Source organism: Clinocottus analis, unplaced genomic scaffold (genome assembly GCF_023055335.1).
Source record: "Clinocottus analis isolate CAN_PGR_092001 unplaced genomic scaffold, fCliAna1.0.p SCAF_14, whole genome shotgun sequence".
NCBI lineage: Eukaryota > Metazoa > Chordata > Actinopteri > Perciformes > Cottidae > Clinocottus > Clinocottus analis.
The window spans coordinates 654,102-680,000 of NW_027175865.1; the positions used below are offsets into that span (position 1 = coordinate 654,102).

The following is a 25,899-nucleotide window of genomic DNA, read 5'->3' on the forward strand; positions in this document are numbered from 1 at the left end:
TAAGTTTAAATTATGGTTCATAACACAATGAAGGAATCTTTCATGTGCATGTTTTTTTAATTTGTTTTTATCTGACAGACATTTACAGGCACCAGAAGAAATATGTTAACTATCAACTGTACAATAACAAATTAGCAATTTACATCAATATTTGAACTGGTATTAGTATTTAGAATAACATCAATGAGAACACGTTGGCCTGCAATGTAGTGCCAACGAACATGATTCAAACCAAATATAATACTTTATTTTCAAAGAACGAAGCAGTACAAAAACACACAAAGTAAAAAACACAGAATCAGTGAAATAAACTCATGCACTTCACACAACAGAAGGTTTTGGGTTTGGTTTCTTCTGCTCTTGAGTCTCTGCAGCGGCGCCGGTTGGTTCTTCCTGCTGAGCTCGTGACACATCCGGAAGTCAGAGATCTGCTGCCGTCACAGCTCGTTAGTCCAGATTACCGGATGAGGAGGATCACGAACCTGCAACACATCAAACGACACACACGCCTTCAGTTCAGGAACCAGCAAAAAAAGTGTGTGTGGCATTTAAATTATGAACGTTTGATGAGTCGTGATGTCTGCGAAATAATGTCATGGAGAATTAAAACAAACGTGTTTTATTTCAAGGTTTTAAAGGGTTGTGGACACGACTTATGTTGAAAAAATAAGAAATTGAATAAATATAAATAAGTGAGGTGGCAATACATGAATTTAGACAAGTTTTGATTGATTTTTGATATTAAGTGTAAGAGATGGGGGTTAAAATCATTGATTAAATACTACTAATACGATAGTTTAATATAGTGTATAGAATACATATGTACAGTGTTTAAATAAAGCTGCACAATCATGCAGAAAAAACTATTTAATGATTAAAATGTATTGATCAACTTGAAGTTGCTTAATTGAAACTTAAACGTTTGTTTTTGTGCATTAAAAAAAACTCAAATTGCAAACAAATAAAATGATGACTCATGCTGACATTTTATTTAATGCAAAAACTTTCACATTTTTGTCTCATGTATCATTTCATAGAAGAAGAAGCGAGTGGAACGCACACACACACACACACACACACACACACACACACCATGCATAACATTTAACACTAAACATAAATTAGTGCAATAAATGGGAGCTTGAATGTTTATTATTGGATTTATGGTCGAACGTTAAACTCAAAGTTAGAAAAGTGCACGTATTGAAGTGTGATGTGAAAGTGAAGTAAAGTGTAAATAAATATGAAGTGTAGAGGGATGTGCGACAGAAGACGATTAGCTTCTCAGGCTAACTCTGGTTCACAAGTTCTACTGTAGGTTGTTGTGCATCGTCCCAGCGAGATGAATAAATGAATGAGTGAATGAATGAAACCAGCGGTGAGGAAGCGTGCCTTGCTTCAGGACGATGAACGTCGCCGTTGCGTCAATTGCTAAAAAAAGCCGTGGCGCGAGGGGTGAAGCTTACTCTTAACGTTTCTCCTTTAGAGGAGGCCAGCAAGCCTCGACCGGTGATGTCACCAGGTCAGAGGTCGGATTAGCAACTTCTTCAGACAATGAAGCCGAGGCTCGTGGGCTTAGAGGCAACGACACCCGAGAGAGCGGAGACAAACTGGCAACGGGCAACGGGCAACCGGGGACGATGACAGCTCATGTGAAAAGTTTTCTTTTTGGGAGATCTGACCTTGGCTGAAGACCTCGTTGGAGGTTTCAGGGTCTCGACTCCTGCTGCAACGTCTCCAACAAGATATTTTGCTCTTTTCCAAAATGTCCACAAGCAACTCAAACAGTCGTCCTGCGGCGTTTAGCTAGCGGAGCTACGTGGTTATAGCATTGGGACAAGATGGCGGTTTGGCTTGTTACAGCCAGAGAGGTGGAAATACACGGGACAGAACCAGAGGCCTTCTGGGTGAAAGTGTAATGTTTTTTGGACCGATCCGTCCGCCCTGACCGCCTCCCTGCATGCACGCCATCGCTCTTCATGCTACGTATCATAAAGGAACGGGTGACCAACCCAGAGCTAAATGAAACACTTCATAAACTCGTCATGTCTCTTTAAATAATCTTTTACTTTACAACCGATTTTCTCTCCGATTACGTTTGTTTTTTGACATATTTTAAATCCACATGGTAGATAATGTTGGACTGGGAGACTTCTGTCCATGTCTGCTGGGTTCCTCTCTCACAAAGCCCTCCTTATAAAAGTTGTTTTTTATGAGGACAGCGACAAAGTTGTTGAGGTTGCGTTGGCCATCTCGATGTCGTCATGCTCGCGAAGCTGTTGCCCTCCGTCGAAGTTCGATTGCCAAAGAGTGTGCCCAGGTATGGATATATGGATGGGGGAGGGGGAGTGTTAGCTTTTCCTTTGGGGATGTAGTTGATGTCATTTTGTGAAGTTCACCGTTCAGCCATCTTTCCCAGAAGAAGAAGATAAGAAAGAAAATCTCCCCTCGAGCCACAAGTCAGATTACAAGAGGTCAAAGGTGGCAGGATGGACCGAAGACGCTCACCTCTCATTGGAGAGCAATACCTGCTCAACTTCCTGTCATGGGTCGACTCGAAATCCCCCTCGGAAGTGACCTCATGAAGAGATCCCTTTCCTCATAAAGACATCGCCTCCAACGCGCTGAGCGGTTTGGACTCATGAAAGCATCAAAGAAAGCATTCGAGTCTCCATTTTGAGTTTTAAAAAATAAAAAAAAAATGTCACCTGCCGCTTTTTTTTTTTTTTTCCATTATTCTTCAAAACTCTGCGTTTGACTCTTGATCCACTTTGAGTCCTCGGCCCGTCCTCGGCCGTGTCAGGAGTGACGCATGTTCGGCCTGACCTGCTCTAATTCCCTAACGAGATTGGCCGTCCCCGGATATCCCATTAGTCCCTGATTAACCGGGCTCAGCTCATTAGCTCCGACAAACCAATTCACCCATCCTCCACCTCCGCCCCGAACCGTCCACCCCGACAGAACGCAGGCGCCGCGACGCCAGGAGCCCGAGTACAATGTCACCTCCCCCCGATCGTCAGACGCCCGATTACGATGGAGAACGCAGAGTTCTGATGAATGAAAGAAACGAGTTTCAAACGCTTTCTGTCATGAAGCCGAACGCTCGGCGCTCTGGAAGTGAACTCTTCATGAGAGCCGATGAGGTCCAAGAGCAGTGAGGGGGTCGAGTCGATCCATCGACAGGAAGTTGAGCAGATATTGTCGTTTCCGGTGTTGTACATCGGAGGAAATATCCTCAAAAGTGAACCGAAGAAATCAAATTTATAACAACAACAAAAAAGATGTCGCAAATGATTGTCCGTGCTTCCCTTCAGGATGACGACAAACAGTTGGAATTAGGCTCTTTTTATTTATTTTTTACATTGGGCTTTGACTTTGCTGTCGTTACACACGAAAGTCATTAAAAAAAGTTTGCTCAAAGCATTAAACAGCCTGTTCTTCCATGTTTATTTATGTATTTATGTGCACACCTGAAACTCGTTGCCTAATTTTCTCGTGCAACAGCTGTGTAGTTTCTCTGAAGACCTGCACAGTCTTTGCTCTCTCATATTCTCACATTTCCCCTCCAGCTGTTCCCTTTCTCCTCCGGCCTCGCTCTTTTATTTCTTCACCCGCTCTCGTCTTTTGACCTCGTGACCTCCTTTTCTCGCTCCAATCGGTTTACCTGCCGCCTCTCGCTCGCTCGCGCTCGCTCTCTCGCTGTCTTTGTCTCTCCCTCTGCCTTCCCTCTCTATTTCCATCTTTGAGCTTTATCCCTTCATCCTTTATCTCCCTCATCCCCTCCGATCCTCAGCTGTTCTTCGCTGTGGAGGAAGGGAGAGAGAAAGAGAGAGTTTCACACAAGTAAGCTGCTACCAGTCTGCCGGGGGAGAGCGTCGGAGGAGCTCGCGAGCAGCTTCTGGGTTTGTGGAATCTAAAAAAGCTCGAAAGGGGAACGCAGAGCCGGAGCTGCAGGAGGAGAGAACCGACCACGTTGTGTGTGGAAAACAAGGTGAGTTTCTTCTTTTTCGCCGCTTCCTCTCCTCGAGGTCCTTCCTCTCCTGGAGATGCTTCCTCTCCTGGAGATGCTTCCTCTCCTCAGGGTCCTTCCTCTCCTCGAGGTGCTTCTTCTAGTTCGAGGTCCTTCCTCTCCTTGAGGTCCTTCCTCTTCTCCAGGTCCTTCCTCTCCTTGAGGTGCTTCTTCTAGTTCAAGGTCCTTCATCTCCTCGAGGTGCTTCCTCTCCTGGAGATGCTTCCTCTCCTGGAGATGCTTCCTCTCCTGGAGATGCTTCCTCTCCTGGAGATGCTTCTTCTAGTTCGAGGTCCTTCCTCTCCTTGAGGTCCTTCCTCTTCTCCAGGTGCTTCCTTTCCTCGAGGTGCTTCTTCTAGTTCGAGATGCTTCCTGTCCTGGAGATGCTTCCTCTGCGGTTGGAGAACGTTTGCGTTGTCCTCTGAGTTTGTGAGGTTACAAAGAAACAAAGTGGATTTACTTTGCGTTTGTGTGAATAACAAAATAGAAAAACAGGAAGTGGCTTCATCTGATGGGAATAATCAATGTTATTGGGGCTTTTACGACAAAATCGTGAGCTTTCCTCCAATGCTCACGGCTGTTTTCTAAACTCCGGCGCGAGGCGGCGTCTCCACTCCTGCAGGCGCCTGATGCTTCTTTTTAGAGGTATTTTTTTGGTGCACGCTTGCATCCAAAGTAATGATTCCTTAAACCCTTTTGAAGGTGATCTTTGGATAGCTGGGGAAGCTGCCAAAGAGGATTGGTTGCTCTGTTGTGTCAGCAGTAAGCTGCAGGGCCAGAGCGTCTGCAGCTCGCTCAGACCTGCAGACGCTCTGCTGCAGGCGGCACGTCGCCTCGTGTTGCTTTTGCAAAAACAGGCTTTTGTTGTCGTACCGATGCACTTCTTGCCAGTCAGTTTTCGGGCAATTCTTCTGGAAAACTGTTTCACTTGAGAGTAGAAACTTTTCTTTTGCATGTGTGAGCGCACAAACGCGCCATCGTTTGCGTCGAATGAGAGAACGATGGCGTCGAGAGGCAGCCGCTGATGTTTGACTGTAACCCTCCCTCCCCGCGTCTCTGATCCCGGGGTAAAGAGCAGTCGGTAATCGGATGACAGGAGATTTGACCGGTAAAGCTTCCTTTAAGATCTCCTTCCCCCGGATTTGAAGCCCTGCAGCAACCCGCCCTGCCAGCACTTGCTCCTCCAGCCACCGGCTGCATGCGGCCTCATCCTGACCTGAACTTCTTCCCTTCAAGTGATCCTTTGGGCGCATTGTGCGAGACACATGTGGAGGGATGCAGCTTTACATTCCCAACTATTCTTTTAATCGACCTGGTCTTTACTTTAAAGTGTTCAGTCTATTAAAAGGTCAGAAAACAGGAGAAAATGGCCGTCGCAATTTGCCGAGATGACACCTCAAAGTTCACTGAGCATTTTTAAAACCTCTAGATATCAGATGTATGATGATATAAAAGAGAGAAAAGCTGCAAATTAAGAAGCGTTTGAGAAGGTGGAACCCAGCAAAGTTGATCTTTTCTGCTTGATGGTTAATTTTCTTATTGTTATTAATATGTCCCTCTCTGACTTCATCACCATATTAAATTATTATCGGTATGTTTAATCGTAATTATAAGAGAGAGGCTGAGGAACCTGTTGCAACGAGTATTTAGGTAACAAGTGGTTAAATTTGTTTGTTTTTTGCATTTTCTCAACAATTCATTGAATTTCCACTTTTTTACATTTTTATAGTTGATATTTTTTTTTTACTGTTTAACAATAAATACAACCTTCAAAAGTAAGAAAAGTATATAACAAATTAACCACGCATCTGGCCAAGAAGGACCATAAAGAAAGAAAATACAAAATTAAAAAAGTTTAAGCAGGTAAATAAGTAAAAATAGGAAAAAAACAAACAATCTGGAGTTTTATCTGTGAAAGACTTTCCTTGCCATGAAGCAGGAGGTTGTCGGGGTTAAATAAATCAGGCGACACTATCCTATTACAGAATTAGTATTAAGCTCGTACTCTGAACTTCTGCACGCAGGCTTGAAATGACAATGATGTTGAAGTAAAGTAAAGACAGCGATGTCTAGAAACGCAGCTCGACCCTGTAAATCATATTAGTGAGCTAATAAGTAATCAAAACTGATCTAATCTGAAGATTATGGACAAAAAAAATGCTCCGGATCGCTGGAAATGAGAAGCTCATCCTGAAAGATCCCAGAAATCAGAAACAATTTATTGCCAAGAACGTTGCACAAACAATGCATGACAAAAAAATAATAAAAAATAAGTTTGCTGGATTTTCTGAAGATTTCTAAAAGGTCTCAACTTCAGAAATGTCGTGAGACAAATGCTGCATGTGTTCAGTGCAGTTTTACACCTTGAGATAAAGGGTTTTGCTCTCTTTTTCACTTCCTTCCCTCCTTTGCTTCTTTCCTTCAAAAATACCCTTTTCTTGTAGCCTACTGTCTCTGCTGTTCTTTTACAATCTTTCTGTTTTTCATATATTCACTTCCTTCTATGACCACAGTTCTTCCCTCACGCTGTCATTCCTTTTATAACATTGAGTCTTTTTTCCCCCTTATCTTCTTCTTCTTCTTCTTCTTCTTCTTCTGCTTCTTCTGCTTCTTCTTCTTCTTCTTCTTCTTCTTCTCTCTTTCTCCCATCCCACTCTCTGCCTAGCATAAGAGCTAACTGTATTACAACTTTGGTTTAGGGAGGGATTACGTCCGTCAAGTATGTGTCTGATTTAGACTCGATGGTGTAACAGCATCCTGATCAAGGTATCTGGGTCACTGAGTGATGCACAGTGGATCTGTGTGCACCTGCACTGGGCTGTGATCTGTGTCTACCTGCACTGGGCTGTGATCTGTGTCTACCTGCACTGGGCTGTGATCTGTGTGCACCTGCACTGGGCTGTGATCTGTGTGCACCTGCACTGGGCTGTGATGTACGGCAGGAGTTTGACAGCAATCTTTCCGGAGGCGGTGAATTCCTTCAGCAGTTGTGGTGCTGACTTGTTAATACTCGACAAAACTAACACATTTCATTGTTTGTTTGCTTTCCTCTCTTTTTTCCAGATTGGCAGTTTCTTTTTCTCCGTCAGTTAACATCCCCGAACAACCGTCGCCATGGCAGCTGAGAAAGCTGAAATTGATGCGCTGAAAAAGGAGTGCGATGGCCTCCGTGCACAGATTGAGGTGAGCAGCGGCCCGTTGCATTGAGCGATGACATGACCCGATAACACAAAAGCTCTGAGTGTATTTCATGCACTTTCCGTTTATTAAAGGTGTATTTCAGGTTTCAGTTTACTTGAAACATAAAAATCAAGTCCATAATTTGAATGGGACGGACATTGATAAAAGTAAAAATATACAAATAGTACTATCGTCTACTGTTGCCAGTACCTTCTATATCACCATTACTATTAGTACTATCACAAATGCTTTCAATGAAAATACCATTAGTAGTACCAGCAATGATGATACAATAACAGCAATTTGTTCATAATTTCCTTTTTGGTCCTAAAATGCTTATAAATTCATGACTTATTATAATAATCATAACATTATCTTTATAACGTTACTTCAAACTGCAGGTTGGGAAGCCATTTGTTGGTCTGAGTGACGTTTAAATTCCTCCCTCTTTTCTTTATTCTCATCTCTGTTGTTCAACCCCCTACATGTAATTCCCTGTGTGACCACCAGGCTGCGCGCAAGGCTGTGAATGACGGCAGCCTGACAGCAGCATCAGGAGGGGCGTCCGACGTGGGCCGAGTCCAGCTGAAGCTAAGGAAGACACTCAAGGGACACTTGGCTAAAATCTATTCCCTGCACTGGGGCGCTGACTCCAGGTGAGGAGGATCTGTTACTGGATCCCAGTAAACCGCTATCGGATAAATGGTCCCAAGAAAAGATATTCTGTTAACGGGTCCCAGTAAACCACAATCTGAGGAAAGTGTCCCATTAAACAATTATTTGGTAAACTGTCCCAGTATACCATGATTTGGTAAAAGGGTCCCAGTACACCATGATTTGGTAAAAGATCCCAGTACACCATGATTTGGTAAAGGGTCCCAGTACACCATGATTTGGTAAAGGGTCCCAGTACACCATGATTTGGTAAAGGGTCCCAGTACACCATGATTTGGTAAAGGGTCCCAGTACACCATGATTTCGTAAAGGGTCCCAGTACGCCATGATTTGGTAAAGGGTCCCACTACACCATGATTTGGTAAAAGGTCCCAGTACACCATGATTTGGTAAAGGGTCCCAGTACACCATGATTTTGTGAAGGGTCCCAGTACACCATGATTTGGTAAAGGGTCCCAGTAAACTATGATTTGGTAAAAGGTCCCAGTACACCATGATTTGGTAAAAGGTCCCAGTACGCCATGATTTGGTAAAAGGTCCCAGTAAACTATGATTTGGTAAAAGGTCCCAGTACACCATGATTTGGTAAAGGGTCCCAGTACACCATGATTTGGTAAAAGGTCCCAGTACACCATGATTTGGTAAAAGGTCCCAGTACACCATGATTTGGTAAAGGGTCCCAGTACACCATGATTTGGTAAAGGGTCCCAGTACACCATGATTTGGTAAAGGGTCCCAGTACACCATGATTTCGTAAAGGGTCCCTCTATTCGCCATTTTGGATCATGTTTCAGGTAATTGCCTCACAATTGCTTATGAGAAATTCAACTTAGAGAGACCTCGCAGACTGAAATATTCTTGTTTCTCACAAATATATTACTCAACTTATTAGTACCTACTTGTATGTTCTGATCTGATGATACTTAAAGCTGTATATTTTGACTATGCTGTTGAAAATTTGGAATATATAGCTATCTAGGATAATACAAACTCTGTGCAGCACAGCGGTTTCATGCTTTGCATTGGAAAGGAACGTAAAAATTGCATCTTTTGCATCAGAGAATATATTAAAAATTCTAAAAACACGTTTACTCAGAAGGCATTAAGACACATAATTCATTGGTGTGATACTGCTGGTTTTCAGTATTTATTTGAGTCATGCTGAGTAACTCTGTAATCTCCCTGACAGGCAAATGGTCAGTGCGTCACAGGATGGCAAGCTTCTGGTCTGGGACACCTTCACAGGGAACAAGGTGAGATTGCATGCTCGTTATTTTATAGAAACATTTTTGGGCATTTATGAGATGTATTTTTGTCGTCCAAATGGTAGTTTGCATTACTCAGGTTTTCTCGACAAAAGCCGATAAAATTAGCACATAATTAGATTTTAGATTATTGCAAATAAACTCTGTGGCAAACACCACTTATATGACTTCATAAGCGTTGATACAATCGGCAGAAGTAAAAAGCTAACAAAACTATGTCACAGTCACATGACTTCATGTCAACACCACTAAATTAAATTTTGACTGCTTGTCGTGGTCACGTTTAGTTGTCTCATTTCACCATTTCTTCCTCAAAAGAAATGACCTCTGGCCAGATCTGTGGATTAATTTTCACGGTACAAATATATTTTTTACACAATATATATGATATTATATTTTACATATTTGCACATTTTGCACTCTCTGTTTACATTTAATTTAATTTAACCTCCTGAATACACTGTATGTATACACATATTTCACTTGGTTATGAATATGTTTATTTATATATATATATATATATATATATATATATATATATATATATATATATATATATATATATATATATTCTATTTTTATTTTGTATATATCAGCCATTCCTGCTCTTCTTTTATTTTATTTTGTTACTTATTTTGTGTGTTTAGTTTATTCCATTGATGTTGATGTCTGTAAATGTGGGACGCTACTTTGACAATTAATTTTCCCCTTGGGGATTAATAAAGTACATATTTATCTATCTTTCTTTTTCATACTGATCTATTTCATAGAGGTATGGAGGTTATATTTCACACAACCACACTTTAAAATCTATTTAGCTTGAGACTTTATTCCAGGCTTCAAGCTGAGGAAACAAGAAGTGGTGAAAATAAACGTTGACTCTTTTAGCTATCACTTTACCTTTAAATCAACTAAACTCAACGTTTCCCACTTCGCAGTTGGTTGCTGTTCCGCTAAAGTCAGCTTGGGTGATGAGCGTGGCCTTCGCGCCCTCTGGTAACATGGTGGCCAGCGGCGGTCTGGATAACATGTGCACTGTGTACAACATCAAGTCCTCCAGCCCGAAGACCCTCAGGGAGCTGGACGCACACACAGGTGAGGAGGAAATCATGTGAAATCAAGTTCATGTGACATGAAAGCATGAAAAGAAATAAACTGCCTCTCCAGTCGGACTGAAATGTTGATTTATGTTTTCTCCCAGGTTACCTGTCTTGCTGCCGTTTTCTTAGTGACACTGAGATCTTGACAGCGTCCGGTGACACCACCTGGTGAGTCGACCCTTTGGCCTTGAAAAAATGTGCAGTATGTATACTTGTTCTGTGAATCATTGTTCCTGTCAAAATCAAAAGGAGTAAACAAATGTAAATGTTGGCCTTCAGGTGTGTAAAAATATCTGAATACTATGCCCGCATACATACAGCCTCTTTTCTTGCCACTGACATTAAGGAAATAATACATTTTCTATTGTCAGTCACTTTTCAAGATATCAGTTCAATAACTTAACAACTTTTTATTGTGACCATATGAAAATAACATGTCTGGATTATCTTGGCCAAGATAATTCAGATTCAAGATTATTATCCCAATAATTATCCAATTATTGGTAAAAAAAACTCTTAAAATGTCCCCACAACATACTGGGATCACTTTACCCTGCATTTTGTTAAGCAACAGCAATGTATTTATTACAGATGATAACTCCTGTATTCCTCAAATCCACGTTTCTGCTATGACATTTTTTTTAAGTCGCCCAGAATATTCACGATTATCTTTATAATAGCAATACGCCACAATCATTTTATACAGTCTCTTAGCCTCGAAAGTAAAGGTTTTGATAAGGCCCCACATGAAATGGACTCGGGGGGAAAACCTGCTCAAAATGGCCGTTTGTAAGTTAATCCTTGACTCAAAACTTCTTCCTCCTCCCAGCTGTCTGTGGGACCTGGAGACTGGCAAGCAGAAGATCATCTTCACCAACCACATTGGAGACTGCATGTCGCTGGCTCTCTCCGGCGACATGAACACCTTCATCTCCGGAGCCTGCGACTCTCTGGCCAAGCTGTGGGACCTGAGGGAAGGGGCCTGCAAGCAGACCTTCTCCGGACACACCAGCGACATCAACGCCATCAATGTGAGGGTCGCCACAACACAACACAGCGCGTCACACGCACAGCAGAAATCACATTTTTATAACTTTGAGCAGTTTCTTTGGACGTTAATTGGGTTTTTGGATAAACTGGCAACTGCAAAGGGACGTAAAGTTACCAAAAGAGACACAAAGCAACCGCAAAGGAACATGAAATGACCACGCAAAGACAAAACAGCTACCACAAAATCTTAAAATGACAACAAACAAAGAGACAATTAGCAACTACGAAAAGGTTCAAACTGCCTCCAAGACACAAAAAAATAGAGGAACAAGACGTCAACAAATAGACACAAAACAACTACAAAGAGATACAAAACAACTACAAAGAGACACAAAACAACTACAAAGAGATACAAAACAACTACAAAGAGACACAAAACAACTACAAAGAGATACAAAACAACTACAAAGAGATATAAAAGAACTGCAAAGAGACACAAAACAACTACAAAGAGATACAAAACAACTACAAAGGGACAAAATGACGACAAAGTGATACAAAATGACTACAACAAGACATCGAAAACTACAAAGAAACACAAAATCAGACTTTACATCCTTCCCACAGCCGAGCTGCTCTGGTTCGAGGCACATGCCTCTGTTCAGTCCAATCAGGGCGTTTCTCTTTTTTCAAATCCTCCCTGGATAACAAAAGTTTAAAGAACGTCTTTTCTTCTTCTTCTTCTTCTTCTTCTTCTTCTTCTTCTTCTTCTTCTTCTTCTTCTTCTTCTTCTTCTTCTTCTTCTTCTTCTTCTTCCCGCCTCAGTACCTCCCCAGTGGAAACTGCATCGTCACCGGCTCCGACGACTGCAGCTGCAAGATGTACGACCTGCGCTCCGACCAGGAGGTGATGGGCTACCAGGACACCAGCCTGAACGCCGGCGTCACGTCCGTGGCCATCTCCAACTCAGGCCGCCTTATCTTTGCCGGCTACGACGACTTCAACTGCCACATCTGGGACTCACTGAAGGGAGAGAAAGTTGGTGAGCGCCGATGAACAAGAAAGAGCGAAAAAATAAAACCACGTGGAGAAGAAAAGTCTTTATCTAAAAGCTACGCAGAGAAACTTATTTTACTTTCTCCAGGATTACGGTCGTTACGACAGTTTGAAACGTGTGCTTTGTGTTGTAAAGAGAAAACTAAAATTAAAATACTTATTATACTTAGTTATGTTCAGTAAAATCATCGTGGTTTGGCTTAAAATTACTACAAAATGTAAACATCTATTATTTTCTCTCCTCTCTGCTCTCCTCCTTCTCTTTTTCTCTCCTTTCCTTTCTCTTCTTCTCTCCTCTCCACTCTTCTCCTCATTTCTTTAATTTTTCTATCTCTCGCTTCGTCTTCTCTCCTCTGATTTCCTTTCCTCATTTCTCCTCCTCTTCTCTCTCCTCCCCTCTTCCTCCTCCTCCTCCTCCTTCTCTTTTCATTTCTTTTCTTGTTCTCCCTCCTCCTCTCCTCCTCCTCCTCTCTCTTCCTCCTCCTCTCCTCACATCTCCCCTCCTTTTCTCTCTCTTCCTCCTCCTCCTCCTCCTCCTCTTCCTCCTCTCCTCCTCCTTCTCTTTTCATTTCCTTTCTTTTTCTCCCTCCTCTCCTCACATCTTCCCTCTTTTTCTCTCTCCTCCTCCTCCTGCTCCTCCTCCTCCTCTTCTCTCTCCTCCTGCTCTTCCTCTTCCTCCTCCTCCTCCTCCATCTCTTCCTCCTCCTCTTCTCTCTCCTCCTCCTCTTCTCTCTCCTCCTCCTCCTCCTCTTCCTCCTCTCCTCCTCCTTCTCTTTTCATTTCCTTTCTTTTTCTCCCTCCTCCTCTCCTCACATCTTCCCTCTTTTTCTCTCTCCTCCTCCTCCTCCTCCTCCTCCTCCTCCTGCTCCTCCTCCTCCTCTTCTCTCTCCTCCTCCTCTTCCTCTTCCTCCTCCTCCTCCTCCTCCTCCTCCTCCTCCTCCTCCTCCTCCTCCTCCTCCTCCTCCTCTCAGGTGTGCTGTCCGGTCACGACAACAGGGTGAGCTGCACCGGCGTCCCTGAGGACGGCATGGGCGTCTGCACAGGGTCCTGGGACAGTTTCCTCAAACTGTGGAACTGAGGCGTCCCGGCAGAGGAGAGCACCGGGCCGGTGGGGAGGGGGAGGAGGTGGAGGAGAGGAAGAGGAGGAAAGGGGAAGGATGAAGAGATAGGGCGGTCAAGGAGAGAGGAAAATAAACTACTAGACGAGTGGGGCTGGCGGCTGGGGGCTCTCTTTCTCGCTCCCTCTCTTCGTCTTCCTCGTTCACGGATGCAAAAAAACACGAGAGGTTGCGAATGAGTCCCGTTGTATAAATGGCATCAGGTAAAAAAAAAGAAAAAAGAAAGAAAGAAGCAGCTGCATCCCGATGCATCCCACCGTGGACAATTTAAGGGAAAATGAGGAGAAAAAAAACATTTAAAAAAATAGCACATTATTCAAAATGATTACCGAGCATAAAATAATCTCTTATTGAGAATGTAAATTATAGATTTTTGACCCTAAAAAATCAGAAAGAACACTTGAATATTGAAAATAAGACTGTAGGATGACAAATGTATTTGTATTGTCTTGATCCTGTAAAAGAGCCCTGCACTTATTTAGATGAAAGATGTATATGTACATACATTTGTATTCTATAGAGTAACACATTAGGATGGAGAGTCGATGTACAGTGTCTTTATTTTTTCTTTATTTATTTTGGGTTGTTTTTTTGGGAGGGGGGGGTGCACACATCCAGACTATGCGTGTATCGTAGAGCCGCCATCTTGGGTCCCTGCCGACCACCGGCAGACTTTGATCCAAGATGGCGGCGGCTGTTTGCCGCCTCCCCTCCGTCTCAAAAAACACGACGAGGTGGGAGGTGGCGCTCTGTAGAACACCTGTACTCTCCATCTCACTCCCCTGGGTTCAGCTGCATTTTGTAGTGCTTTTACACTTGTGCAGTTCCTCTGTAAAAAGACGAAAATGTTTGTTGAAAATCTTTCTAATAAACATAGAATTCTGCATTAAGTCAGTGTGTTTATGCGTGTTGATTAAATAAGAACATAAACCAAAAATATGAGTCCAGACGACTTGAAAGTGACTAGATAGAGCTCCCTAAGTTATAAACATACATTTTGTATATCCCTAGCTTCATGCTACACATAATTAGCGCACCTTGTGGAAAAGCTTACGACTCAAAGAATCCACCAATTGCGCCAAAACCACTGTGAGACAAAGACTGAGCAACGACAACTACATTCCAACCAAAACACAAAAATATGACTTATGGATTAAACAATACTTGCTTTATTGGTGCATCTGTTGGCAAACCAGAGGCGTTCAAGGTCCAGAAAGAACGTTAGGGCGGACCTAAACCTACGAATAATCTGGGTATGCAAAACATTTAATTTTTTTTTTTTTTTTTAATGACTGAGGCTCAACTGCTAAACGAGTTTATTGTCTCGTGACGGTCTGGAATAGGAAATAAAATCATAAAATCACCGCGATGGTAAACGAGTATTTTCAGTTTCATTCGTCCCTGCAGGTGCAAAGCGCTTCGGCTCCGCTGGACAAACTGGTCCCGAGGGAAGTTTTCATTTTACAAGGTCAACACACAGCAGCAGCGTGACTCACAACTGTGTGGACGACACACACACACACAGACACACACACACACACACACACACACACACACACACACACACACACACACACACACACACACACACACAGACACACACACACACACACACACACACACACATTGTGGCTGTGCAGTGAACCTGCAGATGGAAACAGACGTGTTGTAGCACATAGAGCTCTTCACTCTCTTACTTACAACTATAACAGTTTTTTTATTTCACTTTTTTGAGTATTTTACAGGGTTAAAATTAATGTGTTTAAAATTAATTAAATATTAAAAAATAAGGGCAAAATAAATAAGAACAATTACTTTTTTTCCGTCATGTTTAATATACTAAACAATGTTTAAGATTAAATAAAATAATTATTTATTATACCTATTGCAGGATTACACGTATACATAATAAATAAAAATAGTAATATAAAGTAATATAAATAAACGTTTACCTGTGTATGTGCGCTGTGAACTAACTACATCACATCAATAAAGTACTGGAGGCAGTACTGTATCGTCAATAATGTACAGTTACTGTACATTATTGACGATACTGCCTCTTGTACCTTATTGCTTCAGTAAAAAGTGATATTTCCCACAATGCACCAGTCCCAGAGGGGGTGTCTTACCTCACAGTAACAGCAGGTGGCGGTTACGCGCCACGAAGCTGCTTGACTCTCTTCATAAACCGGAACAAGAAGAAGAGGGACGTCGTTCTCCTTCTCCCCGTGTTGAGAGTTCTCATATTTCCGAGCGGCCCCTGAAGTGCACACCGTCCCGCAGCTGAAGTGCTCCTCCGGACCCGCACCGCACCGCCTCTCCTCCTCCTCCTCACCCGGCTCTGCGTCCCCTCCGGCCGCCATGGCGCCGCGGGGCTTCTTCGTGGGAGGCAACTGGAAGATGAACGGCGACAAGGAGAGCCTGCAGCGGCTGATGAGCAGCCTGAGCGCCGCGAGCCTGGACGAGCGGACCGGTAACCGACACGGTGATGACGCAGCTGCGGGGGTTCGCGCGCATGACCTGTCCCGCAGGTTGCTGTTGTCGTTGTTGTTGTTGTCGTTGTCGTTGTTGTTGTTGTTGTTGTTGTTGTGATGCAGAGATGCATATAAATAATCTGTATAAAGCAGACAGAGAGGAGTCATGCGTCAGGACGAGGTGATGAAGGCCTCTGACGTCATGGTTTATCCTCACAGGTGGAGAGCAACTAAGTACATTTACTCAAGTACTCAGATGTGTTTTTAAGATACTTCTTCTTCACTATATATATATATATATATATATATATATATATATATGTATATATATATATATGTATATGTATATATATATATATATATATATATATATATATATATATATGTATATGTATATATGTATATATATATATATATATATATATATATATATATATATATATATATATATATAGATTGATAGTGAAGTAGAAAGTGGTTTTAAGGTACTTCATTATATATATATATACATATATATATATAATTTATTTTTATTTATTTATTTTTTTACTCCGCTTTACGCATCAGCAGCTATAATTTGGGGACTTTCTAATCCCAGAGCTCCTGTCCTACAAAAGAAATACAAAAAGTCTCCGGTGGTTTCGTGTGTGTGTGTGTGTGTGTGTGTGTGTGCGTGCGTGTGCGTGCGTGTGCGTGTGCGTGTGTGTGTGAAGCCCACGAGGTTAAATAAATAAAAACAGTAAACAAAGATTACATGCTAATAAAAACAGATTCATAAGATTACACATTGAGGCCATCGAGTCGTGAACGTGAACAATAACTGAATTTATGAGGTTTTTAATTTTCTTTGTCCTGGATTAGCAATGGAAAAAAGTCAGATTAAAGCCACAAACACACTGAAAATATATTCATTATAATATTATTTATTAATGTACATACGTTTACAAAACAAAATGCGTAAACTAGTTGAGTTTTTCATGTTAAATTTGTGACAAATCTCAGCCAATTTCTATCTTTGAGTAGTTTCTTTGAATAGATTTTTAAATATGTCCATCTCACTTAATCTGCTTTTTAATCACTTCTTAAAGGCATATTTTCACTTCTTATTATTAATATTATCATCATTATTTCCATTATTATCATGATTATCTGCCTCTCACAGACACACAGCTGCACGTCTCCCTGTGCATCGTTGCATTGCAGATTAATAATTAATAACTCGAACACAAAGCAACAACCACGAGGACTGTGGGTGTAGAGTGATGATGATGACGGTGATGATGACGATGATGATGATCTCAGCCGTGCACCTGTCGCTGTGGTTCCTCATCAGAGGTGGTGTGCGCCGCTCCCTCCGTCTACCTGGACCTGGTCCGGTCCGGTCTGGACCTCAGGATCGGGGTCGCCGCCCAGAACTGCTACAAGGAGGCCAAGGGGGCGTTCACGGGGGAGATCAGGTACCTGGAAGCCCCCGAGCCGAGGAGCCCCTGGGTTCAAGTCCCCTTAATGAAATGATGAATGATGAATGTAGGATATGAACCAAAGAGGTGAAGCTGCAGAGAGCTCATGTTATCTGCCACGCGGCCGCTCTCCAGTACGTCATTAAAGAACCGGTGATGCCTTCAGGTTCTCCGGTTCTTCTCTTTCAGATGTTGCACAAAGCCAGAAAAACATTTGATCCATGATGATCTTTGTCTTTGTCTCGTGGTCTTGACGACATGGCCGTCCTCTCCCTCCAGTCCGGCCATGATAAAGGACTGCGGGGCCGACTGGGTGATACTGGGACACTCTGAGCGCCGCCACGTCTTCGGGGAGAGCGACGAGCTGATTGGTCAGAAGGTGAGCAGCTAAACGCTCATGAGAACGTTCATGATGTAAAACAATGAAGAACCTTCATGATGTAAAACAATGAAGAACGTTCATGATGTAAAACAATGAAGAACCTTCATGATGTAAAACAATGAAGAACGTTCCATCGTCCTTCATGGAAACTAACTGTTCAAACTTTGGTATTAATCTGAAACTCTAGATAATCTAAATAGCAAATAATTTGTTATTGAACATTTTATTCAGCTATGCAGATTATGATAATGAGTTAAAGCCGTCCTCCAGGTGGCTCATGCTCTGGCGAGCGGCCTGGCCGTGGTCGCCTGCGTCGGGGAGCAGCTGCAGCAGCGCGAGGACGGCACCACCGAAGAAGTCGTCTACGCCCAGACGCAGGTCATCGCAGGTGAAGACTCACATTTATGATTTCTGTTGTTTATTCTCTTGATGCTTTTTATTCTAAACAATTGAGACTTCACCGCTTCATTGTCGCTCTTCTGGCGTTCCAGAGAACGTGACGGACTGGAGCAAAGTGGTGCTGGCGTACGAACCCGTGTGGGCCATCGGCACCGGCAAGACGGCGTCACCTGAGCAGGTGAACACATGAGCATGGACTTCTATACAACCAGAGGAGTCGCCCCCTGGTGGTCAGGAGAGAGAATGCAGCTTTAACACATGAAGCATAGACTTCTATACAACCAGAGGAGTCGCCCCCTGGTGGTCAGGAGAGAGAATGCAGCTTTAACACATGAAGCATAGACTTCTATACAACCAGAGGAGTCGCCCCCTGGTGGTCAGGAGAGAGAATGCAGCTTTAACACATGAAGCATAGACTTCTATACAACCAGAGGAGTCGCCCCCTGGTGGTCAGGAGAGAGAATGCAGCTTTAACACATGAAGCATAGACTTCTATACAACCAGAGGAGTCGCCCCCTGGTGGTCAGGAGAGAGAATGCAGCTTTAACACATGAAGCATAGACTTCTATACAACCAGAGGAGTCGCCCCCTGGTGGTCAGGAGAGAGAATGCAGCTTCAACACATGAAGCATAGACTTCTATACAACCAGAGGCGTCGCCCCCTGGTGGTCAGGAGAGAGAATGCAGCTTGAACTCTGTGTGTGTGTGTGTGTGTGTGTGTGTGTGTGTGTGTGTGTGTGTGTGTGTGTGTGTGTGTGTGTGTGTGTGTGTGTGTGTGTGTGTGTGTGTCTTCCAGGCTCAGGAGGTCCACGAGAAGTTGCGGGCGTGGCTCCGAGCTAATGTCTCGGATGACGTGGCCGACTCTGTGAGGATCATCTATGGAGGTCAGTAGCGGCGCCGCTGGACGTTATATATATTATAATATATTTTATATATATATATATATATATATATATATATATATATATATATATATATATATATATATATATATATATATATATATATATATATATATATATATATCGCTCCTCCACAGGTTCAGTGACGGCAGCGAACTGCAGGGAGTTGGCGTCTCAGGGCGACGTGGACGGCTTCCTGGTGGGCGGAGCTTCTCTCAAGCCGGAGTTCGTCGACATCATCAACGCGCGTGCGTAGCGCCAAAAAAAAACAAAACACTGTAGATTCGTCCTCAATCCAGGGTTTTATTTTGAAATCACGTGGTAAATCTCTGCGTGTTCGCTCTCTACAGATTAGACTCTCGCTCGTCTTCTGTTGCACCGCTCGCTCTGTTCCCACCAGCGTCATTCGGCTTTTATTTGTGTTGATTTTAAAGGTCAGTAAACAGCAAACTGATCCTCGTGTTTCCGCAGCCTGATTTTAATCAAAGAGGACGTGAAGTTCGGCTTCAGGGGATGAAACGAACAGCTGAGCCGGTTTCCTGCTCCGCTTCCTTCAGTTTAGAGAGGAGAAGAAATACAAAATGCAGATTTTAAACTCAAACGCTGTTTTCTTTCATCTCCTAGTGTGAAACACTGGTGCTGTTAGCGCTGTCGTCACGTTAGCGCCCTTCAGAATAAAAGCTCCTGATAGAATGCACTCATACTAGCAGATCCACGTCTTTCCCTCAGAGACTTTTATTGTGAAGTCGTAGAAGAAGAAGTTCACTCTGTACTTTTAACACTGGACCTGAACCAATAAATAAATACATAAATAACACTTCTTTCTGTTTGATTTGTGTTGCATTTATGTACTTTTCTGGCTTCAATCAGATCAGACAAGATGAATAATATAATAAGATCTTAAAATTTCGCCAGAAACTTTTAAGTTTTGTAAAAAGATTCAAAAGTTTGAAGTTTCAAACTTCCGATCTTTTTAAATATAAGTTCAGAAAACTTTAACTTTGGGATATATATGTATATAATTTAAAACGAGCAATTCTGTCATTTTGAGACAAAATAATGATCTGAACAAGAAACACAGACTCCAAAAAAACGACAAAAATCTTTCAGCTGTGATTGAAATTGTAAATTAACATCTTTTTATTTCACATATTTTCACATTATTTTCAATGACAAGCGTTCTTTTTTTAATGTATTTTGTATTTTCCTTCACGGCTATTCTATGGACATTCAGGGGGAAAGAGGGCGGGGCTTAGATCTGTTTTCTTTTTCTTTTGGATAAAGGTTTGGTTTAGTTTTTTTATTCAAGCATAAAGGACAAATAATCAGAGTCACATCAGAGAGGATTTTTTTTTTTTTTTTTTTTACTGAGAAAACAGACGACGAGAAGGAAAAAGGAGACAAAACGAGGGAAGGAAGGAGGACAGAAGTGGGTGCAGTGCAGGTACTTCAGTGTCCAGGTGAGAGTGAGACACAGCTTAGTGTGTGTGTGTGTGTGTGTGTGTGTAATTGTGTAATTGTGTACTACAGTTTCTGTCTTCTTGACTCTCGGTCCCTGAAACAGACGTTTGGTGTTTCTTTCTGAGCGCCTCCTTCTCTTTTGCTGCTGAAAGGTTTCATGTTTTTTTTTCTTCTTCGTCTCTTTCAGTTGCGTTCGTGCGTCGGTTTAAAGTATTCTATTATATCTCCACTTATTTATCTCTCTGTTTTTACAACAATAATCTTTTTGCAGGTCTGTCCTCTGGCTGTACATGAACTATTAAAACTACAGTAACAGTGCATGTCTGGCTTATAAATTTGATATTTATGATGATATTCCCCTGCATGTGCGTGAGCGCGTGTTGCATCTACATACTGTGTGTGTGTGTGTGTGTGTGTGTGTGTGTGTGTGTGTGCATAAAGCACTATCACCCTACCTATAAGTCCAGTGCATAATTTATTTAACATTTTTTGTTCTTCATTTTTTTGCTTGGCTCTTTTGCTCGTGTGTTTTTTGTTGTGATATTTCATTGCGCATGGCTCGTTCCCATGTTTGGCGTGTCAGTCAGTTTGTGTGTGTGTGTGTGTGTGTGTGTGTGTGCGAGTCATTCGTCTGTCAGTTTCACAGGGCGCTGGGGTTCCTGAAGTTGTGGCCTGCAAAGCGAGCCTGGTCGCCCAACTCCTCCTCGATCCTGCAGAGGATGAGATTATTGAAGGAAACGTATGAAACGTGAGAACGTGTCCGACACGGAGTTCAACATCCACAGACACATTTTGAACATGAAGGTTGTCCCATAAAAAAAACAAATGGGTTCAGTCCCCCTCTCCATCCTGACACACTTCCTTCGGGAACTAACAACAACTTTTCACCGACGTTTATGGAAATGTTAAATTAAATTGATGGATAAAACAAATCAAATCAAAATAACAAAACAAGTATCTCCAAAGCTGCCACAGTGTAAATGACTAATATATTTCTGGTGTGTGTGCATGTGCGTGTGTGTGTGTGTGTGTGTGTGTGTGTGTGTGTGCACGCTTCACTACCCTGATTAGCGTTTATCGCTGCTTAATACCCTGTAAATCTTTCCACCCTCCACCTCTCCTGCGTCTCCTCAGCAGTCCGATGGGATTACAACGCTGAGCCGATCCCTCCTCCTTCTCCTCCTCCTTCTCCTCCTCCTCCTCCTCCTTCTCCTCCTCCTCTCCCTCCCTCCCTCCTCCTCCTCCCACTGCTCCTGCTGCTGGCTGACACATGGGGTGACACACAGCGCTGCTGTCGCCCGTCATGTCCATGCGCTGTTTGATCTGAGAGACGCAGCGCTGCTGCAGAGCCCGAGAACACTCACAGAGAATATTTATATATAGATTAATATTATTAAATCAAGCAGCGACTGTACTGTACCTTTAAAATGAGTTTAACAGTCTTATAAAGACAAAGTTTACTTAATATCCTTCATTTAGCTCCGTGCTCGTGCAGCATGCACGCTGTACGTCACCGCTGCACCGCCATGCACTGACCTCATGAGCTGGTTGTACTTGGCCAGCCTCTCAGACCTGCAGGGGGCGCCGGTCTTGATCTGCAACACACACACACACACACACACACGACAGAGATCAGAACCCAAGAGAACCCGTGGACACGACTGCATTATCAGCCCCGTCACTGGGAGGCGGCGCTCCCACCTGTCCGGTGCAGAGTCCCACCACCAGGTCGGCGATGAAGGTGTCCTCGGTCTCTCCTGAGCGATGGCTGACCATCACGCCCCACCCGTTGGCCTGGGCCAGTTTACACCTGAGAGAAGGTAGGGAAGGCCATCAAACACCTGAAATCATTATCACTGTTAGAGTTAATGAAGTAGATTGTGATTTATTTGAGCTCGTCTGACACGTTGCAAGATGCGGTTAGTGTCTGGGGTCAAGTTTAAGGTTTTAAAAAAAAGAAGGAAAAAAGCCTTCATTCTGCTGAGATATATTAGAAAAGTATATCAAATTGACGAGGCTTGGGAGCTTTTCATGTGACGGCACGATGCATCACCGCCGCTTCCCTCTCCCCGCCCCCTCCTCCTGTAATGTGGTGACTCCGCCGTGATTGATGGCTTCATAACCCTGAGTGACGTTTTTGTTAAGTCTGAGATTGACGACGCACACGTCGCAGGCCGTTGTACACACTCTTCTCTGCACAGAGACATCAGCGGGCAGATGCGTTTTGATTGACAGTTAATCTCCAAACTAAAAAACCCGCTGTCACTTCCTGTCCTGCGTTTATCTCCGACTCGGGGTCACAACACAAGGTCAACATGGCCGAGAGGTGATATGTCGTGTGACTGACAACATGTGTGATTGATATCAAAGCAGCGGAGGCCTCTGTACGTATCTCCCTATGGGCTCTTCCGTCGTCTCTCGTCCAAGATGGATGACCTTCTTCTCCTGCCCGAGGCGGCCATATTGGTTTTGTTGTTTTTTATCTCAGAGAAGAGAGTAGTCGCTGTGTGTGTAGCGTGGGACCAACGCTGTCTTCACACAGTGTATAATAAAAAAGATTTAGTCTAATAACGTGTCTGTTTGAAATGAAGGTTACGATGTTGTAACTCTAGTTCTTTGAGCACAGGGAGAGTCCTCTTCTTGAGTCTTTTTGATAATACTCTCTCCCGTTTGCGAGCACGAATCCCACCCCCACACAGAAAAATGTCATAAATGCAGCCGGCCAATCAGGAAGGGCCTTCCCAAACACAGGCGGACCCCACAATGCACACAATGCTGCTCGAACATTCTGCAGCCTCTTCAGCGAATGACAGGAAACCTTTCGGCCAAAGTATCCGGTACATTTGATGTCTTACACATAGTTTCACCAACATTTTTGGTTTTGTTTTTGCTACGAAAGCCTCCAAAATGTATTATTTTCTAGGTGATATATACATACAGGCTTTTCAAAATAAACTCCTGTCTTCATGCTCACGACAGCGTGCAACGCTCATGAGGGCGTACAAACAAAATGTACTGAGAAGAAGCAAAACAAAAACAGCAAAACGCCATAAACTGACCGTGTGCATTTCCAATGAAATAAGCTCAACCAGAAGGGCGGAGACTCAACAGGGTTTAAGGTTTAGGGCTTAAAGGGCCACAAGCTCTGAAACCCATTGGAAGTTGACGTAAAGCACACGTACGCCTGTATGGCCTCGGTGACGGAGCCGATCTGGTTGACTTTGAGCAGCAGGCAGTTGCAGGCTCGCTCCTCGGCGGCTTTCTCTATCCTCTTTGGGTTGGTCACCGTCAGGTCGTCCCCCACCACCTGGATCCCCACCTGGGCCGTCAGGCGGGACCAGGCCTCCCAGTCGTCCTGGTCGAACGGGTCCTCGATGGACACCACTGGGAAAGTAAGGAGGGAGGAGAGGTGAGTAACAGGACTGTTTGTCTCCGACCTGAAGATCCATTACATTACAACGAGCAAACTTCTAAAAGGCGCAAAGTCCAACCTGGGTAGTTGTTGACGAAGCCCTGGTAGATGTCGGCCAGCTCCTCTCCGGAGATGTGTCTCTCCGGATCCGGCGGGGATTTGAAGTCCAGGTCGTATTTCCCGTCGCGGTAAAACTCGGAGGCGGCCACGTCCATCCCGACCACCACCTTGTCCGTGAAGCCGGCCTTCTCTATGGCCGTCTGCAGCAGCTCCAGAGCTGAAGAGGGAAGGAAAGAGGTTCTTCAGACGCCGCAGAAGAACCGCGTCTTGGTTCCACAAAGAGCCACGTTTCTTGAAAGAAATGTTTTCTTCAACGCTTCAAAAAAAACAACCTTTAAGGACCTTCAAAGAGGACTTTAAAGAACCAGAAAAGGTGCCATTTTTGGTTCTTTGAAGAAGTTAAAGTTTTCTAAAGAACCGGTGGAACCTTCCTTACCCTCGCTGTTCTCCAGGATGTTGGGCGCGAATCCTCCCTCGTCTCCCACGTTGGTGGCGTCCTGGCCGTACTTCTCCTGGATCACCCCCTTCAGGGTGTGGTACAGCTCCGATCCTATCCTCAAGGCCTCCCTGAGAGAGGGGAAAGGGAGGGAGGGAAGGAATAAAAGAGAAAGGAAGACCAAAAGAGATCTTTGATAGTGATCGATCAAGAAGAGTTGATCAACCCTTCATGTTCTTGTAGTTTTAAAAAGGTTCTCACTTGAAAGACTCGGCTCCGACAGGAAGGACCATGAACTCCTGCATGGCCAGTTTGTTGCCAGCATGGGATCCTCCATTTATCACATTGAAGGCCTGAAAGGGAAAGGAGTCTAAAAGTTGTTATTCATGTTCCGGGGCAAACACAATAGATTCAAAATAATGAAAACAACAAAGGCTTTTTTATTATTTATTTTTTTAAAAGCATTGTGTTGCAGTCGAGTCTTACGGGAACCGGCAGCACCAGCTCTGTGTTCCCGGCCAGGTCGGCAATGTGGCGGTAGAGGGGGACGTCTTTCTCCGACGCACCGGCCTTGCAGATCGCCAAGGACACGCCCAGGATGGCGTTGGCCCCAAACTGAGCTGTTAGACGGGGCAGAAATCACTTTTTTTACTGACCTTTCACAACTTTTTGGATTTTTTAATTTTTTTAACTTTCTGGATTTTTTTTTAATTTTGGGAGAATTTTGAAATTTTGGGAAAATTTTGAAAATTTTGGAAAATTTTGGAATTTTGGGAAAATCTTTACATTTTAAGAAAAATTTGAATTTTTTTTAAATTTTGAAAATTTCGAAAAATTTTCAAATTTTTTGAAAATTGGAAATTTCGGGATGTTTTTTTTTTTTTTTTAGATTTTTTGGATTTTTTTCCAATTAGAATTGAAAAATATTAATTACTGCCAATACTCTCGCTGCTGTTTGTTTACCTCGCTGCTGTTTGTTTACCTCGCTGCTGTTTGTTTACCTCGCTGCTGTTTGTTTACATCGCTGCTGTTTGTTTACATCGCTGCCTGAAGTGATTAGTTGTCTTTTTTGTAGTTTAGAGTAAGTGAACGGTGCATTTTATTTATTTAACAAAAGGATCCGTCAGAGAAGAAGAAAGCCTCGCTGTTTGGACTCACACTTGTTTTCTGTGCCGTCCATCTCGATCATCATGTTGTCGAGCGTCTCCTGCTCGGCCACGCTGACGCCCTGCGGACAAGAATTCAGAAACACGTCGTGAAACAAAGAAAAACACTGAAAATAAAACTTAAAACGCAAAAAACTGTGTAAAACATAGAAAAACACTGTAAAGCACTATAAAACATAAAGGAACTCCACCAGGTCACATGACTTCATGTTAGCCTATAGAGGAACTCCACCGGGTCACATGACTCCACTAAGGTAAAGGAGGACCAGAGGACTAGTGATGTTGTCTCATTTAAACTCTTTTTTTGTGACACTAACAGCTTCTCCACCCACCAGAGGGGTGTTTATGACCTAT

General features: G+C 43.2%; 3 protein-coding genes and 1 long non-coding RNA gene across 6 annotated transcripts in view; 2 read left to right on the forward strand and 2 right to left on the reverse strand.

Moving 5' to 3' along the window:
• Nucleotides 1-7,112: 7,112 nt before the first annotated feature.
• On the forward strand, nt 7,113-13,465 carry gnb3b (guanine nucleotide binding protein (G protein), beta polypeptide 3b). Its single transcript, XM_068575945.1, has 8 exons — nt 7,113-7,192; nt 7,700-7,845; nt 9,054-9,117; nt 10,068-10,224; nt 10,331-10,397; nt 11,059-11,260; nt 12,045-12,261; nt 13,247-13,465. Exons 1-8 carry the CDS (start codon nt 7,124-7,126, stop codon nt 13,351-13,353), a joined length of 1,029 nt encoding a protein of 342 aa, XP_068432046.1. The 5' UTR covers nt 7,113-7,123; the 3' UTR covers nt 13,354-13,465.
• A 2,113-nt stretch (nt 13,466-15,578) lies between these two features.
• LOC137784947 (triosephosphate isomerase) lies at nt 15,579-19,284 on the forward strand. Its single transcript, XM_068575946.1, has 7 exons — nt 15,579-15,866; nt 17,201-17,324; nt 17,607-17,706; nt 17,980-18,097; nt 18,201-18,286; nt 18,905-18,992; nt 19,148-19,284. Exons 1-7 carry the CDS (start codon nt 15,755-15,757, stop codon nt 19,264-19,266), a joined length of 747 nt encoding a protein of 248 aa, XP_068432047.1. The 5' UTR covers nt 15,579-15,754; the 3' UTR covers nt 19,267-19,284.
• Nucleotides 19,285-20,126: 842 nt separating this feature from the next.
• The window catches only part of LOC137784944 (gamma-enolase), a 16,463-nt gene continuing 10,690 nt past the window's right edge, over nt 20,127-25,899 (reverse strand). For all 3 annotated transcript variants that reach the window (XM_068575942.1, XM_068575943.1, XM_068575944.1), the window contains exons 5-13: nt 25,538-25,607; nt 24,866-24,999; nt 24,641-24,732; nt 24,380-24,510; nt 23,963-24,160; nt 23,654-23,855; nt 22,173-22,281; nt 22,008-22,066; nt 20,127-21,181 (exon numbers count right to left, since the gene is read on the reverse strand). In XM_068575942.1, the coding sequence (XP_068432043.1) occupies nt 21,112-21,181; nt 22,008-22,066; nt 22,173-22,281; nt 23,654-23,855; nt 23,963-24,160; nt 24,380-24,510; nt 24,641-24,732; nt 24,866-24,999; nt 25,538-25,607 (1,065 nt within the window). In that variant the 3' untranslated portion in view covers nt 20,127-21,111. The remainder of the gene's footprint in view (nt 21,182-22,007; nt 22,067-22,172; nt 22,282-23,653; nt 23,856-23,962; nt 24,161-24,379; nt 24,511-24,640; nt 24,733-24,865; nt 25,000-25,537; nt 25,608-25,899) is intronic.
• LOC137784948 (uncharacterized) lies at nt 25,179-25,531 on the reverse strand. The gene is made up of 2 exons (XR_011077447.1): nt 25,419-25,531; nt 25,179-25,361 (listed from the first exon to the last, which is right to left on the reverse strand). It is a non-coding gene; the product is annotated as an uncharacterized lncRNA (long non-coding RNA).